This window comes from Mirounga leonina, unplaced genomic scaffold (assembly GCF_011800145.1).
Source record: "Mirounga leonina isolate KUSES-001 unplaced genomic scaffold, KU_Mleo_1.0 Mir_174, whole genome shotgun sequence".
NCBI lineage: Eukaryota > Metazoa > Chordata > Mammalia > Carnivora > Phocidae > Mirounga > Mirounga leonina.
The window spans coordinates 75,948,740-75,966,909 of NW_023270451.1; the positions used below are offsets into that span (position 1 = coordinate 75,948,740).

General features: G+C 43.6%; 1 protein-coding gene across 1 annotated transcript in view; it reads right to left on the bottom strand.

The window, feature by feature from the left end:
* KIAA1549 (KIAA1549 ortholog) overlaps positions 1-4,675 on the bottom strand; it is a 109,627-nt gene extending 104,952 nt beyond the window's left edge. Inside the window, exon 1 of the mRNA XM_035021194.1 lies at positions 4,131-4,675. Coding sequence (XP_034877085.1) covers positions 4,131-4,167 — 37 coding nt within the window. The 5' untranslated portion in view covers positions 4,168-4,675. The remainder of the gene's footprint in view (positions 1-4,130) is intronic.
* Positions 4,676-18,170: the final 13,495 nt, after the last annotated feature.

The following is an 18,170-nucleotide window of genomic DNA, read 5'->3' on the forward strand; positions in this document are numbered from 1 at the left end:
TTCTCCCTCTCCCTTGCCTCCCATTCTCCCTCTCCCTTGCCTCCCATTCTCCCTGCTTGTGCGCTCTCTCTCTGTCAAATAAATAAATAAAACCTTTTAAAAATAAATAAATAAATAAACAAAAATATGGATTTCCAGGCCTTTCTCCAGGCTTTCCAAGAGGATGGGACCCAGGAACCCAGTGCGTTAGCAGCACCTCTAAGACTCCCATCCTTGTCCTTCCAGCCAGTTCCCAGAGCTTCTCAAAAGAAAGGTGTTAATCACCTCCTTACTATATGCTGACAGCCGCTGTCTGGGTGCTCTCCCTGAGCTGTTAGCATCTGCTGCATTAGCATTTGCTCAGTCAAGCCCCTCCACCAGGCAGAAGCTGACCTTGGTCCTGCTATTTGCAGTCCTGTGCCACTTCTGGTCCACAGAGTGGTTACCTTGCTTTCGAGACTGATGAGACTTTTTGGTTGTCTATGTTTGTACTTCATCTGTTAATTTTAGGTATTTAAAGTACAGTTCATATTTAAAGCCTGAACTCACATGCACCATCTGGCCCAAAGACTGTGACTGATTTCTGACCATCTCCACTTTAAAACCAGACTACTAACACAGTTTCTTCTAGACATATTAAAAGCATCCTTTAAGATGAACCAATTTTTAGGGGCACCTGGGTGGCTCAGTCGGTTAAGCAACTGCCTTTGGCTCAGGTCATGATCCCAGGGTCCTGGGATCAAGCCCCGCATCGGGCTCCCTGCTCAGCGGGGAGTCTGCTTCTCCCTCTCCTTCTACCTGCTGCTTCCCCTGCTTGTGTGCGCTCTCTCTCTCTCTCTCTTTCTGTCAAAAAAAAAAAAAAAAAAGAACCAATGTTTAAATAAGATTATAAATTTTTTTATATGAGTGGCAATTTTGAAATGTACCTCCAGTCTGGATCAACAGCAATCTTGGCAAAGAACACTTTGTAAGCTAGTTCCCCCATCTCTTACTAACCTCCCTCCCCCTTGTCACTCCCCCCCATCTCTCCCCATCCTTCACCAGCTTCTCTGTAGCGCTGTGTGCTCATCTGCCTCTTGTCTTCTCCCTTTTCTCCACTGGTTCAGCACAAGAATATGAAACCAAATAACATATTATATTCATTGTTACATTTACCGAGTGGGGCTTTTTAATCTCTGCTTTTAAACACTGGTTATAATTTGTTCTTTAAAAAAATGGTTTTTTTTCTGCTGGTATGTAAGCCTTGGTTGATTTCTCTAGAGGCATCAGTGGCCTCTAAGAGAAAGAGAGTCTTGATTACTGACACCATTTAAAAAAGGAACACGGGGCATCCTCAGTGAGAATTTTAAACTACTTTACTGTCATGATACAATGACTCCTTCTTTTGCTAGGCTAGAGGGACAGGAAGAAAATCTCTCAGAGACCAAAGGTATTCTAAAACAGAACTTTAGCTTATATATATATATATATAAATAAATGCCTTATAGCAGTCCTACACAGGGACATGTAGAGGTCCCTAGCTGTCTGTAATGTGCCCCCTATTCGACAGTGACAACAAAAAATGCCTCCGCTGGTGGCCCTACCCAGCTGAGAACCACCCACGTGCTACATCTTTACCGGGGCCGCCTGGGAAGAGCAGCAGATGAGGACCTGCGAACAACCCCAAGGCACCCTCGGCAGCCCCACTCCCAACTGGTCCCGGAAAAGCACAGGAGGACGTTCACTTGGGTTTATCGACATGTTCACACCAAGCGGGAGGGACTAAAAGTAAACTCTCTCACTCCCTTTTACACGATCTCCCTGTTTTTAAGGCTGTTAGTATAGAATCACGATTTATCCAGCTGTGTTCCTTGAGTGATTTGTGGCCCCTGTGCTGATCAATTTCCCTGAGATGAAATGAAAAGCCACAAAAACCCATTTATTAACATCGGTGATGGCTAATATTTCCTGACTGTCTCCTGTCAGCCAAGTTTTGTGCTAAGCACCTTTCAGGGATTAAAGCACTTAATTTTCCCAATAACCCATTCTGCAAATGAAGAAACTAAAGCTAGAGAGGTTAAGGAATCCACGAGGGCCATCCAATAGTAGGACACAGAACGAGAATCTACACATGGGTTTGCCAGCCTCCAGCCCAGGTGGTGGTCTCCAAACTGACAGGTCACACACTCCCCATTAAAAAATTCCCAAGCAGGGGTGCCCGGGTGGCTCAGTAGTTAAGTGTCTGCCTTCGGCTCAGGTCATGATCCAAGGCTCCTGGGATCGAGCCCCGCACTGGGTTCCCTGCTCAGCGGGAAGCCTGCTTTTCCCTCTCCCACTCCCCCTGCTTGTGTTCCCTCTCTTGCTGTGTCTCTCTCTGTCAAATAAATAAAATCTTTTTTTTTTTAATTCATGAGAATAAGGGGGGGGGGCAGATGTAGTAATTTCTTACTACATCATATAAAATACTCTTACAGGTGGAATTGTGTCCCCCCGCCAAAAAATATGTTGAAGTTCTTACCCCCAGGACCTCCAGACATGACCTTCTTTGGAAACAGTTTCTATAGGGAGCCAGTACATTTCCGTGGCTTTCAGCCAGCTTGGAGTACTTTGTGTGGGCAGCCCTGGGAGATCATAGAGATTCTGTCACTGTCTGCTGGGCAGGTGACCAGGCTGAAGAGCTCAGCAGGGAACAGGAGTGGCGTGGGCTCAGAATTCCTGCTCACCTGTTTGCACTGTTAAATTACGCTCTGTAAGTCTCCACGCCCTTGAACAAATCAGTTTAAGCCACTGGTCTACTAGGGAAAATTTGTTTATATATAATTTGAAAATCCACTTACCAGAGCATTCCCACACCTCCGTCCACCCCAAGCTGCTGGAAGACAGCAAACAGAACAGACCCACTGCCATTGTTTCCATCCCCAGTGTTCCTATACTTCATGCTCTGTATGTGACGCGAAGCCCTCTGTCATACCCACCAAACGAGGGTGTCAGGGTCAACCCATACATGACTGATTATAAAACATAATCTTGATTTTTATATACAAAATAGATATTTTTAAAAATAAGTTAAACTTCTCATATTTTTCTCCTGGCCCCACTCTGGAGACCATAAGCCTATATGGCTGTCTCATGATACAATAAAGAGACAAACCCGCAGGACTTCTCTGACGTCTTCACTACCATTCAAAAGGCCCACCAACTCTGAGTTAATAAAGGTCAAATCATCTAGTCTCATTGGGTCAACGCTTATTTATTGAGTATCTACCAGGTACCAAGTAAATTCCTAGGTGCCATAGAAACATTAAAAAAAAATAGCCACAAAGAACTTGAAAATTCTTGGGGTGGCAAGACAATTAAGTGTAACTGCAAGAGCAACAGAATTTCCAAAAGTACCATGAGATACGCTTGGGGAAGGCCTTCATAGCACCAGCAGGACTTAGGTCAGGACTGCAGAATGGCTGGACTTGCAGAGCAAACGCATATATGCCTTTAGGACCCATCAGGGAGCACCCATCACCACAAAGCAGCACAGGGGGGGCTATGTGGAATGGTAGGGCTTAACCGACTGAGCCACCCAGGCACCCCTAGGCATTAAATTTTAAAAACTATGTGCAGGGGGACCTAGACAGTGCACCCCTGACCTCAAACCCCCAAATTCAAATTAGTCTAAACTTCCTCCAGAAATGCAATATATGCAACAGAATATGAGGAGGCCCTGTGCTGCTTTGTGGTGATGGGTGCTCCCTGATGGGTTCTTGAATGAAAAAGGAAAGAACAGGTTAAGCGTCTGCCTTTGGCTCAAGTCATAGGAATCGAGTCCCGAATCCGGTTCCCTGTTCGGCAGGGAGCCTGCTTCTCCCTCCCCCCCCCCCCCCCCCGCTCCTGCTCTCTCTCGCTCTCTCTCTCAAGTAAATAAATAAAATCTTTTTTAAAATAAAATAAAATAAAATTGTAATGCCTAAAAGGGCATTTCTCCACAGGCCCCACTATTCCCTACTGTCCTTTGATCACTGTGCCACCAGCCTGCTTCATTTATTTATTCTCTGCCTGGCTCCTCTCTGCAGACATCTGAGTTTGTGACCTATACCTTTTAAACTTTGAACCATGTGAAAGTATAACCTATTCAATAAAAGTTAGATTAATAAAAATTTTAAAGTAACAAAATACCATACCATGTCTGCTGATTCTGGCTGGAAGCTTGTGATCCATGATTTAGATACATATTTGCTGAAAAATAGTTAAGCTGCTCAATACTGAGCATGCTCTAAAACAAACTTAACAAAAAGTTGTAACATTTCTTGAACTCCTCACTTTGCAACCTCAGAAGGCTCTTAAACACACGTGCCTAGAGAAGCCAGGGAGAAAAGAGGACTAGGAGCGAATCTCTATAAAATAAGGGGCGTGAGGTCAAGCAAAAGGGGCTGCCAAGAAGCATCCTCAGCATGGGCCACGGTTCATAAAAGTGGGCTTGGTGAGGCTGCCTATTCAGTTACCTCAAGATAAGACTGGAATCCACATTTTGTTGTGAAATCTCAGTTTTTAAACGTTGGTGAGTCTTTCAACATTTAAAAATAAGTAAGTCTGCAGGCCAACGAGCCTACTTCTTCAGGCTCAAAACTCAAAACAGGAGCACCAGGAAATGTTTGCCCTAAGATTGAAGAGTTCCTCCCTCCTACACTGTTGGTGGGAACGCAAACTGGTGCAGCCACTGGGAAAACAGTCTGGAGGCTCCTCAAAACATTAAAAGTAGAATTACCATATGATCCAGTAATTCCACTACTGGGTATTCACCTGAGGAATATGAAAACACTAATTTGAGAAGATATATGCACCCCTGTTTATTGCTGCATTACTCCACAACAGCCCAATTTCGGAAGCAGCCCAAGTGTCCACCAATAGATGAAGGGATAAAGAAGTGATACACATACACACACACACACACACACAGGAATTACTACTCAGCCATAAAAAAGAAAGAAATCTTGCCATTTGCAACAACATGGACGGATCTAGAGGGTATAATGGTAAGTGAAATAAGTCAGGCGGAGAAAGACAAATACCTCATGATTTCACTCATATGTGGAATTTAAGAAACAAACAAATGAACAAAGAAAAGAAAAGAGAGAAACCAAAAAACAGACTCAACTTACAGAGAACAAACTGATGGTTACCAGAGGGGAGGTGGGGGGGGAGGGGTGAAACAGGTGATGAGGATTAGGAATACACTTACCATAGTGAGCACTGCATAATGTACAGAATTGGTGAATCACTCTACTGTACGCCTGAAACTAATATAACACTGTACATTAACTATACTAGAATTAAATTTTTATTTAAAAAATAAAAAAATAATAAAAAGATGAAGAGTTCCTTAAGTAACCTAACAATCACTGTGTTCCCTGGAATGAATGCAGAGGCCCAGGGGCACCAAGGATCTGAGACAAACCCCAGAATTGCCCATAGGACACCAGGCTCCCAGAGACCCATGGATGTGTCATACACACTAAGCAAACACATCTGAGCCAGCCCTACGAGCCAGCACAGGAACTGGGGGCAGCTTATGCAAGGTCAAGAGACCAGAGAGCAGATCTGGAGTCACCAGACTGTGCCAAGCCACAATCCTCCTAATTCATGCCACATTTTCAAGAAGACGGCTAAAGCCATCTTATTTTAAGAGCTGCACAAAAACAAAGTTACCCCAGCCACATAAGCTAACACTCTGGTGGTCCCCATCGTATTCAAATTTGTGTCTGACATGATTGCACATGCTAATTTAGTACTTCGGCTGTTAGAGGTCAGGATGAGGATTGCCTTGCTGGGAGGGATTTGAGACTGGAAAGAGAAGGGGTAGAGGGGGTGAGGAGCCTTTCTGAAGGGCAGGTAATGTTCTGTTTCTTGATCTCAGTATTGTTATATAACTGTGTTCAGTCTGGGCAAATTCATCGAGCTATGGTAAGAGTACATATATATATACGTACATAACACATATAATAATATTATATCATACCTCAAGATACAAGTAAAAGGTATAGAGATATACAAAATTTCAAAAACTATCCTTCTATCAAATTTGCAAAACCCTTAAAACACTTCTAACAGACCCACCAAACAGTCCAACTAAGCTGGTCAGCTAGTTAAGCCACTCAGCTAAGCTGTTCCAAAAGGGAAAGGTTGCCTATAATCTTCCTTCCAGCCTTACTAGTCTTCCAGAAAAGAGAATATGCTTTGTGAGCCTTAATGCTTTGATGAGATGAATTCTTAAAAACCTGTATGGAAACACCTCTGGAATCTGAATTATATTGAAATGCCTTAGGGGCCTCTTATCATCGAAAGACTGTTTAGCACAAGAATAATCACTTCCAAATTACCTTCAGTGCTGTGCCTCCCGGTGCCTTACTGCGCTGCGGAGGGCAGAGGCGACCCACCCACCGGCTCCCCGATCCCCTTCCTCCCTAGGGCTGCTGTCCTCCTGTTCTGGCTGGAGTTGACGCCACCCCCTCTCACCAGATCCTCTCTCCCGCTTTGTTAAATTATCAGCACCATCTCCCATGATGTCCCCACCACCTTCCACCCTCACCTTGGCCCACTTGTGCACCCAGTTACCTCCCTATCACTCCTTCTTCATCCCCAAGGTCAGGTGCACCTCTCCCCTACCCACCTCCTTACACATCTTCCTCTCTGAAGCCAAACATGGCATCACAGAATGCGGGCTCACGGGACCTTCCCTCCACCCCCAGCTTCATCTCTCTTCCTCCTTAAAATCTTCTCTCCTTCAAACATCAGAGGCCTTCCGTCCCTAGAACATTCTGTCCTTAACCCTGTTGCTGCCCCAGCCCCTATTTCTCTCTTTTTTTACCCTTGCCCTTTTCCTTCCCTGGGCATTTCCTGGAATGCGCGATTAGCATCTCTTCTCCGCATTTCCTCTCTGGTGGGTTTACACTCATAAGTGTAAACCTCGGGACTGTTTATGTCCATCCCTGGGGTTCTGGGAGCCACTCGAATGAACAACTATCACCAGCTCACTCTATAAACCCACTTGTTGGATGGTAACACTGCTCTCTCCACCAAACAACCGATTTAAGTACTACAAACAGAACAAGTCATTCCTCCAGGATCATTCAGGACAATCTGAGCTAATAAAATGCCTATTTGGTGAATACTCCTGAACCGGTGGAAATTTAATACATCCTGAAGAGCCCATTACAAGAGAAAAGAACACAATATATGCCTGTACAAAGGCCAGGACTATGAAACTATTCATGAAGTGATAGTAAAGAGTTACCTTTATAAATACTGCAGAACATAATTGCTTTGTTCTAATGAGACTATCTGGTGCCAACACATAACTAATACATATGGAAAGAACTGTCTCTGGAATCCGACAGACTGGATTTGAGTCTCCACGAATGTTGGGTTACTCAATCCTGTCCTCGGTGTTTCCGTCTATAAAATAAGGAAAAGAATGTATGCCTCACAGCGTCATCAGACAGATTAAATGAGATAATGCATGGCTGTGATATGATGCCCGGGTTCTACTCTGGGATTCTAACTTCATATGTCTGGGTATGGGCCGGAAGTTTAAACTTTCCCAGGTGATTTAATGTGCCCAAGGTCAGGAGCCATTGAACAAAAACGAGGTGAGCTTTCAAAACACATGCCAGCTATTTGTATAATTATTAATAATATGGCCTAGAAAAATAAGAATTCAGGGTCTGGGTGTAAACAAGATTAGGCACATAAAAGAAATCAAGCTAAGGCAAGTGAGTTAATAATCAAGAAGCTTAAGCAGAAATAGGTTTGAGGGCACATAAAAACAAACATGCTTTCTTGTTCCTGCTCTTCTCAGCAGTATAATTTAAAAAAAAAAAAAAAAATGTAGTTCCCAGAATTAAGGCCACTATAGATCAAGTGGTGTTCATGAAGGCTACCCATAGTTAAGCAGCAGGAACTGTAAATTGTTGATGTGAATTCCCAAGACCTGAAGATCCAACCAGCTACTAATATAATCATCATCTAATGGGCCACTTTAGCAAAATATTCATACTCTAGTCTGAAAAAGGAATTTTTCAGCCACTGAAATTTGCACTTGACATTAAAGACATTAACACTTGCTCTTATCACTTCTGTCACTTTGTGATAATTATAAGACTCTTTTGGACCCTGAAAAAAATACTCAAGAAGGTTCTAGGAGGCCTTTAAAACAAGGGTCACCCTTCCCATAGGAAACTCAGACAAAAAAAAAAAAAAAAAAAAAAGACCCAGAATGAATAAGCTGAAAAATCTGTAGTAAAAAACAAAAATATGAAAGAAACACAAGTGAAACAAAATGAGGTCAGCCACCTTAAGAAAGAATGGAGGGCTAAAATCAAAGGGAACGTTATATGATTTACATTCTCAAGAAGAGAATCAATGGAAATTTAATTAGGAATTTTCATGAAATAAAATCTTAAAGCCATTGCCTCGAATATTTATAAATGTTCTCATCTGTCTTTCACATAATACAGATATACACAAAGAAACAAAACATGAAACAAGCACTTATTTCTCACTGTGATTCATCCATTCAAAAACACATTTTTTTTTCACATTCTAAGATACGTGAAATGAGGGTGCATTTAGAACCAACGGTGTGTCATGGTTTAAATGGCAGTGTTTTTTGATTCATGACATTGTTTTCTCAGAGGTACAGAAAATTAATGGTCCATTAGCTTCAATGAACTATTATATCAGTAATCAGCAGTAATATTACGATTGTGCAAGGCTTTATGCTGCCCAGGAGTAAATCATCTAAGCAGGAAAACAAGGTGTATACATAAAAACTCAGATTGATAAGAATAAAAATTAGTTCCTAGTAAGGGCAAATGAATGAAGTGGACAGAAATGGCTAAAAGAAGAGGAAGCAGGGACGGGTGGGTGGTGGCTCAGTCGGTTAAGCGTCTGCCTTTGGCTCAGGTCATGATTCCAGGGTCCTGGGATCGAGTCCTGCTTTGGGCTCCTTGCGCAGCAGGGAGCCTGCTTCTCCCTCTCCCTCTGCCTGCCATTCCCCCTGCTTGTGCTCTCTCTCTCTCATACACACACAAATAAATAAATAAAATCTTAAAAAGAAAAAAAAGCACAAGCAGAGGGCACCTGTGCAGTCTAATTCTAGGACAGCGGAGTCAGGGGGCCATGGCAGAGGCGGACACTGTCACACACAGCAACGGGGAAGACCCCAAACGTACAGCCAGCTCTTCTGTGTGGCTGTTCCCCATAAGGGGAACCATGTTGAGTTCTTTTATGCCTCTGTGCCTTTGCACATGCTGTTCCTATGCTGTTCCTTCTGCTTGGAATGCTCTTTCTTCTCATTTGCCTGATTCCCCATAAAGGATCTGTATCTATTTAACGTACAGATAAAGAGAGGCTCTGCCCTCTCTTTATCAACCCTGACAGACTCCTACTCTGTGCCACAGACAGCCCCAGATTTCTGGGATCCGGAGACACAGTCCCTGACCCTGAGCTGCTCAGAATTAAAAATAAGTCACTATAAGGGTTGCGGTAAGAGATAATTAAATTCTGGAGATGGCGGCACGACAGTGTGAATGCACTTCATACCACTGCACTGTGCACTTAAAAATGGTTAAGTGGGAAATCTTGCGTCATGTATATTTACCCCAATAATCGATCGATCGATCAATCACTAGTACAACAGGCAGTACAAAGACAATGGAAACAGTCGCTGCACAAAGGAGGGTCAACGCTGGGTGATGGCAGATGGGACACCCCAGAAAAGGGCCTAGTTCTCCAGCTCCCCTCCTCTCACCTCTAGATCACACCATCAGGCCCCAGGAAACAACACCCCCACATCTCCAGTGTGGTCGAGATTCCCAAAGCCAAACACCTTCTGTCTCCAGGGCTCTGGATCTTTAAAGGTGTGCATAGGGTGGTGACCTCCTTCTGGGGAAACACCTGCTCACAATGAGAGATGAAACAGTACATGACCAGACAACAGGGCTGGGAAAAACAAGTCCTGGCCAGATACTCTTCTTTCTGGAAAACAGCTCAACTATACAAACCATAAATCTATTTTGAAAATCCCAACAGAGAGGACATATTTTGTAATAGTTATTCTGGAATGCATTCTAGTTTACATACACACACACAGGATTTTTTCTTTTAAAGCCTATCCTTTTTGACCCGGTTACTCTCCTTCTATAAACCCATCCTAAAGGATATAACCAGAAGTTCAAACATCGGGGCACTTGGGTGGCTCAGTCGGTTAAGTGTCTGCCATGGGCTCAGGTCATGATCCCAGAGTCCTGGGATTGAGCCCCACATTGGGCTCCCTGCTCAGCGGGGAACCTGCTTCTCTCTCTGCTTCTGCCCCTCCCCCCTGCTCATGTGCGCTCTCTCTTTCTCTCAAATAAATAAATAAAATCTTTGAAAGAAAAAAAAAGTTCAAACATCTATGTACAAAGTGGTTCATCATAACATCGTATATAATAGCCACAATAAGTACCAATAAAGATACCAAACAATTAAAGAATGACTTGAAAAATTCTGCTCTACAAAGGAATACCATGCATTCCTCAAAAAACATTTAGAGAATATGTGATAGACTGGGAATGGTTGTCAGGAAGTGAAATTTACAAGATGCAAAATTACATAGTACGATCCCATTTTATGAAAAAAGTCAAATCTATTATATATACATGTATGCACATTTCCTAGAAGACTAGAAAAACATATATCAAACATTTTGCAAAATAGTTAGGTGATAGAAATAAAGATCCTTATTTTCTTCTAAATGTATTTCCATATTTTACAAAGTATATGTAAATGAGTATTATTTGTCATCAGAGACAAATGAACCTTTCTTACCCCAACACAGAAGGAATGGGCATGCCAGGAAAACTCAGACTCAGATACTACTGAGTTTTAAATGACAATCATCTCCAGGGGTTTAAGATGTAGTTTTGAGGTTTTTTTGGTTTTTGTTTCTTTTAAAGATTTTTTTTTTATTTATTTGATAGAGAGAGACACAGTGAGAGAGGGAACACAAGCAGGGGGAGTGAGAGAGGGAGAAGCAGGCTTCCCACCGAGCAGGGAGACCGATGCGGGGCTCTATCCCAGAACTCCGGGATCATGACCTGAGCCGAAGGCAGACGCTTAACGACTGAGCCACCCAGGCGCCCCAAGATGTAGTTTTGAGGTTTAACCACATGATTAAGATCTTCAAGTAAGAAGAGGGGGTATGCAAAGCAGCTCTGAATTATGATTCAACAGGAGAAAACAGGTAAGAGGCAGCGAAAAATCAAAGGAAGCCCAGCTTTATGAAGTTCAGGTTACGAAAGTCACCAAGTCATTAGTTATTCTAGTTCATTTGCTCATTTATAATACAATCACTCATTCATCCATAGAATCATTCTTTCAATCATCCATTTAACAATTCAACAAATGTTTATTGAGGACCAGGTACAGCACTAGATGGTGAGGATACAAATACACATCTCTACCCTCCAGAAGCTTCCGATCTAGTTAAAAACAGTTATAGCACAGAGTAGTCAGTGCTATAATAGGGATACACATGGTGGGATGGTGTCTAAACCATTCTGGGATTTCTGGAAGGCTTCCTGGAGGAGGTGACATCAGGCCTGCGATTTCTGAGAGAAGAGTAGAATCAGGCAAATGAGAAGAAAGAGCATTCCAAGCAGAAGGAACAGTATAGGAACAGCATGTGCAAAGGCACAGAGGCATAAAAGAACTCAACATGGTTCCCCTTATGGGGAACAGCCACACAGCCAGGACGGTGTGGTCGGAGCAGAGGCAGAAAATGAGGCAGGAAAGGGGAAGAGGCTGTTGTTCCATTAATACAAACAGACCAAGGAAAACGAAGACTCCACAAGCAGACTGCCGTCTGTGACATCACACTGCCCTTCTGATCAGATGAACTTAGCACACTAACAAGGGCCAGGGCCAGGAGGCCTACGAAGAACACATGCAGAAATCCAAAGTCAAGTCATAAATCTTGACCAACTACTTGGTGAAAGCAAGCACCTCTGTTGCCCCTCTACTCTCTCTCCTTTATCCACCTTCTGCTATTCAGTCTCCCTTCCTCTGCTCATTTTCTCTTCAAGCACCCACGCACTTTGCCACGGACACGTGTCTGTATTTATGGATGTATTTCCATGTATACGTCTACAAGTGCATCTCTGTACATACCACTACTGACCCACATGCTCGAACACACAATGCTGCTTTATATACTCATGTATCTTTGCATATTCTGTATTTGTGACAATGTCTCTTAATGCATATTTCTGACTCCTCTCATCTCTGCATGACTGTCTTCCTCTGGATATCCAGGCATGTTTATCTCTGACTATGGGTTTGCACATTTGCACCTGCATGACTCACACATGCAGGCCATGGGAGTGGACATTGGTTTCAGACTCCCCCATTCTTGCTTTGGGGATGCTCCCTCCACCATGGTGCATGATCTAAGTACATCTGTCACCCAAGAGGCCCATTCTCTCCTGCCCAAGGAAGGGGTAGCAATCCTAAGCCACCGCCTCTCTCCCCAAAATTGGAATCTTGACAGAATAATAAAAAAGGCTGATATTCATCCTGTTGGGTGTGCCCCAAAGGAACAGTCTCCAACTCCTACAGTCTGGATCCTGAAGGTGCTGGCCCTGGGGCATCTTGTCAAGGCCACAGAAGTAGAAGTTGACATATATATATATGTGATTATTTATATATTACTCCCCAGCTGAAAAGTTCTAGGAGTCAGGAACTATTTTACAATCTGTCACATGCTTCCCATGATGACAACTTTGCCTGGGACGGTCACTTAAACTGGCATTTCTCTCATCCCAGTTCACTTCATTGCTGCTCTGTTATCCCACATCAGCCACTCTTCCTCTCCCAGGTCCGAGAGGACCAGCTTCTGCCCAGCAACCCCTAACCAGCGTGGACGGCAGACACTACTGGATCACTCAGCAATGATCCAATACGATCCAAACAATGTGGTATGATTCAGAAGCTGCTCCTGTCCAGGTAGGTGTACAAACTACACTATTAAGGAAATGCAGATTTGCTTTTGTACTATTGATAAAAGTTCTAATGCATAATTTTTGAACCCAACAATCCTAATAGTATTACAAAAACCTGGTGTATATTAATTCACTCCCTCTCAGCAACTAGCCAACCATCAAAACTAAAAGACAACCACAAATCATGACCATGAACAACTAGAAAAAGTGCCATTCACCCATTCACTCACTCATTCGTCTACTTGTACAAGACACCGAGGTGGGCATCATGGAATAAAAAGATGATTCAAACGGGGTTCCCACTATGAGAAAAAGGGAGTGGGGATTCATGATGCAGAGACCCAAACCACACAGGGCACAAGGTCTATTTATTTCCCATAAAAAGCCTGCAGTTCAAACCCAGATTTTATAAGTGGAGAAAATATAATCATTGTTATGATCATTTTTAACCCTGATGTTGGTTATCAGTTATTTCAGCATGAAGTAGGTCTTGAAAGTTTGGTTGCAAAATAAGATTTAAATTTATGGTAAGGGGCGCCTGGGTGGCTCAGTCGGTTAAGCATCTGCCTTCGGCTCAGGTCATGATCTCAGGGTCCTGGGATCAAGCCCCACATCGGGCTCCCTGATCAGCGAGGAGCCTGCTTCTCCCTCCCCTCTCCCCCTGCTTGTATGTGCTCTCTCTCACAAAAATAAATAAAATCTTTTAAAAATAATAAATTTATGTTAAGTTAGAGACATTAATTTTTCTTTTTTTTTTAAACAACATCATAATCTTTTTTTTTTTAAGGTTTTTTTTAAATTTATTTATTTGACAGAGAGATAGAGAGAGAGCACAAGTAGGCAGAGAGGCAGACAGAGGGAGAGGGAGAGGCAGGCTCTCCACTGAGCAGGGAGCCCGATGTGGGGCTCGATCCCAGGACCCCGGGATCATGACCCAAGCCGAAGGCAGCCACTTAATCAACTGAGCCACTCAGGCACCCCGAGACATTAATTTTTCTTGATTAGAGGATCCATTAACAAATGTCTTTATACAGTTATGTAAATTTTACCGTCAAAGAGTCAAAAGTTGGTTAAATTCCTAAGAGCTCACTGCTGTGCCAAAGGAGATAAGCCAAGCCCACTTGTAAGGATCACAGAGCAACTGCAGGGGACCATGCCTCTGGATTAGATATGACCCTTCTTTAAACACCAGTCTCAAGGACTAACCATTTTCAACTCCAAATGTCACGGCCTCATGGTTTCAGGTCGGTTCTCCGGACTACAGGGCAGAGATTGAGAAGACTGCTGGTCCCCTGACATGGATAAGACCTGGTCCAGTTAGAGGCTACAGCTTATACCACAGAACTTAATCCGAGATAGGTGAATCAAGGCAGGAATTAGAGTGATATCCCCACTCCAACTGGCCGAAGGCTTATTGGGCCACTGGGGTCCGGGAGAAACAGAATTTGTCCCCTGGAGCCCTGTGGCTTAGGAGATGGTATGATGTGTCAAAAAACACAGACTAAAATGTTTCTAACACCAGCAAGGGGCTGAACCTCCCAGACACCCCAGGGTGGAATCCAAGCTACAGTGGTGGGCACCTCACAAGAGTCTATCTGGAACCTTCTGGGGTAAGGCTTTCCCTTCCATACTAAGTGCGCTTTTCTCAAGAAATACTTTCTAAAGCACTGTGGGACTAGAAAGACATGTGGAGGTACCTTCTGGATTTTCCGAAGAGATCAAACCATTATGAAGATAGGCTCCTATGATTCAAAGTCTCCAAGAATGTAAGTGGTAAGCACGGGAAACTGCAGCAACACTGCAGATCCCACATGGTATGGGCAAATAAAAGGGGTGGATGGTCCACAAAGTTCAGTCTCTTCCTCAACCCCTTCATAACCCCTCCCTGTGCAGTCCTGTGGAAAGACAGGCCCCTTGCAGGCCATCAGGATGGCCTGAAGAGTAGAAGCCATCTGCTCCTCACTCTGAGCTGGGTGACAATCAATGCCCACGTCCTTCACCCCACCAAAAAGAGTGGAGTCTCTTCTGGGAGCAGGAAGATAGATAAAATCCCATTCTAAGTTGTCCTAGGGGCAGTCTCAAGACTTGACCTTTGACCCTTGGTACCTTGAACAGGTACCCAATGCAAGTGCAAGGAACATTTGTAGGACCAACACAGGGAGTCACTTGGCACTCTTCTTTTCAAATCTATGATGGAAATGTTGCTGAAAGCCACTGGGGAAATCTTGTGAGACCAGGCGGTCACAGCAGCTGGGGAGAACACAGATCTATGAGACTTTTATCATGGGTTCAAATAGCCACTCTGGGATCAGCCCCACGCTGTACCTTCTCTACCCGAAAAACCCAGCCGCAGAAACCCCCACAGGGCCAAGGGAGGGTGCTGCTGCTGAGCAAAGGGTCCTCACCTGCATGGCCCTCGACCACTCGACAATCCCTTTAAAGCTTCCTGCTCTGCTCCTTCTGCTATCATGCACAGACATACAATCATAAACAACTTTTTTCATGGAGCCCAAACTGCTCCTGCCCCATCGCATTCAAGTGATGACCACGGCACCATCAAAAAGAAAAAGAGACAGTTGGACGGACATCGGCTTCCTCAACAGCATGACCCTCCCACCCTCACCTGCACCCACCACTCCTTCCTTTCCACCTGTCTCCATGGAAGAGGTGTCATCCTTCCTGTCCAAGGAGTCGGAATCCCTCCTCTCCCAGTCACTAGCTCTGTGACCCAAGGCGAGTTACTTCATCGCCTTGTGTATCAACTTCTTCATCTGTGAAAGGGAGTTAATAATTGTACCTGACAGGGTGGTTGTCAGGATTAAATAAATTAATACAATGAATACATGTTGAGTGCCTAGAAGTATGCCCGGTATATGGGCATAATAAGTATTATGTTAGCTGTTATAATGCCTGTTATTAGCATTTATTCCTGTCCACTCTGAGAACTTGCTCCAGTAATTGTTCCCTTCCAGTTCCTCTCCATTTGCGACCATTTTGTGCTTGTGGTAGATAATCTCCAAGGATGACCGCCATCAATTCATAAGCGTATGCTATTCCATCCATCAATGGGGAGCTCCTGTCCCCTCCCAACCCTTGAGTCTGGGCTGGCTTTGTGACTTGCTCTGATCAACAATATGCACAAGAGGCAACATTCTGCTTGCTTCTTTGGGTAACTTTCGAGCCCAGGATCTTAAGAGAACTGGCAGCTTCTGCTTCATCCCTCTCGGAAGCCTGCTGCCAAATATGAAATCCTACTACCCTGAGACCACTATGCTTTGAGAAAGCCCAAGACAGTCACATGAGAAGAGAGAGAGGGAGGGGCATATGGAGGAGCACCAAGAAACTGGACACATGAGTGAAACCCTCTTAAACCTTCCAGCCCAATCCCAGTACCAACCACAAGCAGCCAAGTGAGTTACCTCAGTAGTGGCTACGTGGAGAAGAATCGCCCATGTGAGCCTTGTCCAAACTCCTGACCCAAAGAATCTTGAGAAATAATATATCATTACTGTTTTGTATCATTCAGTTTTGGGGTGATTTGTTATGCAGCCATAGAAAACTGAACAATGCTCCCCTTCAGCACTAAAAGAATGCTCCAATCTTACATCCCATCTTAAAACAAAATATCCCACACAGTTCCTTGATCCTACATCTACCACCAGTTCTTGCCTTCTTTGTATCATCACTGTAGTCCTCTAATACAGCACTGACCACACAGTTGTATAGTTACTTATGTACAGGACTATCTCTCCTCCTTGACTGAATTCCTTGAGGGCCATGACTGACTGCCATATTTATCTTCGTATCCCAGCATCTAGCACATGGTGGTGAGTGCTCAAAAAATTTTAGCTGAAGGGGCACCTGGGTGGCAAAGTCGGTTAAGCATCCAAATCTTGGTTTTGGTTCAGGCTGTGATCTCAGGGTTGTGAGCTCTGCATCAGGCTCCACACTCAGCATGGAGTCTGCTTAGGACTCTCTCTCCCTCTGCCCCCCCCCAAAATAAATAAGTAAATTTTTTAATACATAAATAAAATGTTAGCTGAAAAATGCACACATGCATGAATGAATGGGACCTCCTGGTCTAACTGGTCTACCTTCAGGCGCACATTTGGGCACTGGAAACCCCAAGACAAAGATGGAAAAGCAAAATTTCCAGAACTACACAAAGTCCAAAAGGTACAGGAAAGAGACAAAGGGAAATATCAGCACGGTGGAGTCTGAAGTCACAAGCTGAAACCCACTGAGATTGCAGGTTGTTTCTGCCACACAACTAGTCTATCCTGACTGACAGAATACAGATTCTACATGTGGCTTTCCTCTCAGGGGAGAAGTGAAAGAGGGAGAAGAGAAACTTGAAGGTCGTCAATGAGTAAAATCAATATAAACTGTGATGAAAAAAATATAACAGTTGCAGGCCTAAGATTTCTGGGAATTATTCAGAATGTTAAACTTTAACACCAGATCCAGGCAAGAACTCAAGGCACTAATACACTGTGTTTTATGAAGAACTGAAAAGGCTCAAGGAGCATATAAAACAATGGAAGCAGGACAGCGAGGTGCACTGGTTGAGTTGGAGCAAGGTATTTATTTTATGGCATCGATTTCCTCCCACTAAAATTTCAAAGTTAATGAGAAATTGATTTTAAACCAGTGGTATACACCGATTTATTAACAAAGAGAATGTATCACAACCACACGCTTTGCAGTCAGAAACAAACCACAGAAAGATAGTGTAGTTGAAACAAAGAAGAAATATTATCAAACCCACAAGGATATGGTCCAGCACATAAAAGAGGAAATGCAGTACAAAAATGTCACTTGGCATTACGAAAAATGTTATTCCCCGTGCTGGAGGATAGGGAATATAGGCTCATAAGATTAATTTTTACTTTCTGAATTTTTTTATTTATTTATTTTTAAAGATTTTATTTATTTATTCATGAGAGAGAGAGAGAGAGGCAGAGGGAGAAGCAGACTCCCTGCCGAGCAGGGAGCCCGCTGCGGGACTCGATCCCAGCACTCCGGGATCATGACCTGAGCCGAAGGCAGACGTTTAACCATCTGAGCCACCCAGGCGCCCCTGAATTTTTTTATTTTTAAAACTTTTAATTTTTAATCTGCTGGGATCAAACAAAATGACACCTCCACACAATACTCTATTTTCAAAAGCCTGCTTCTCTCATT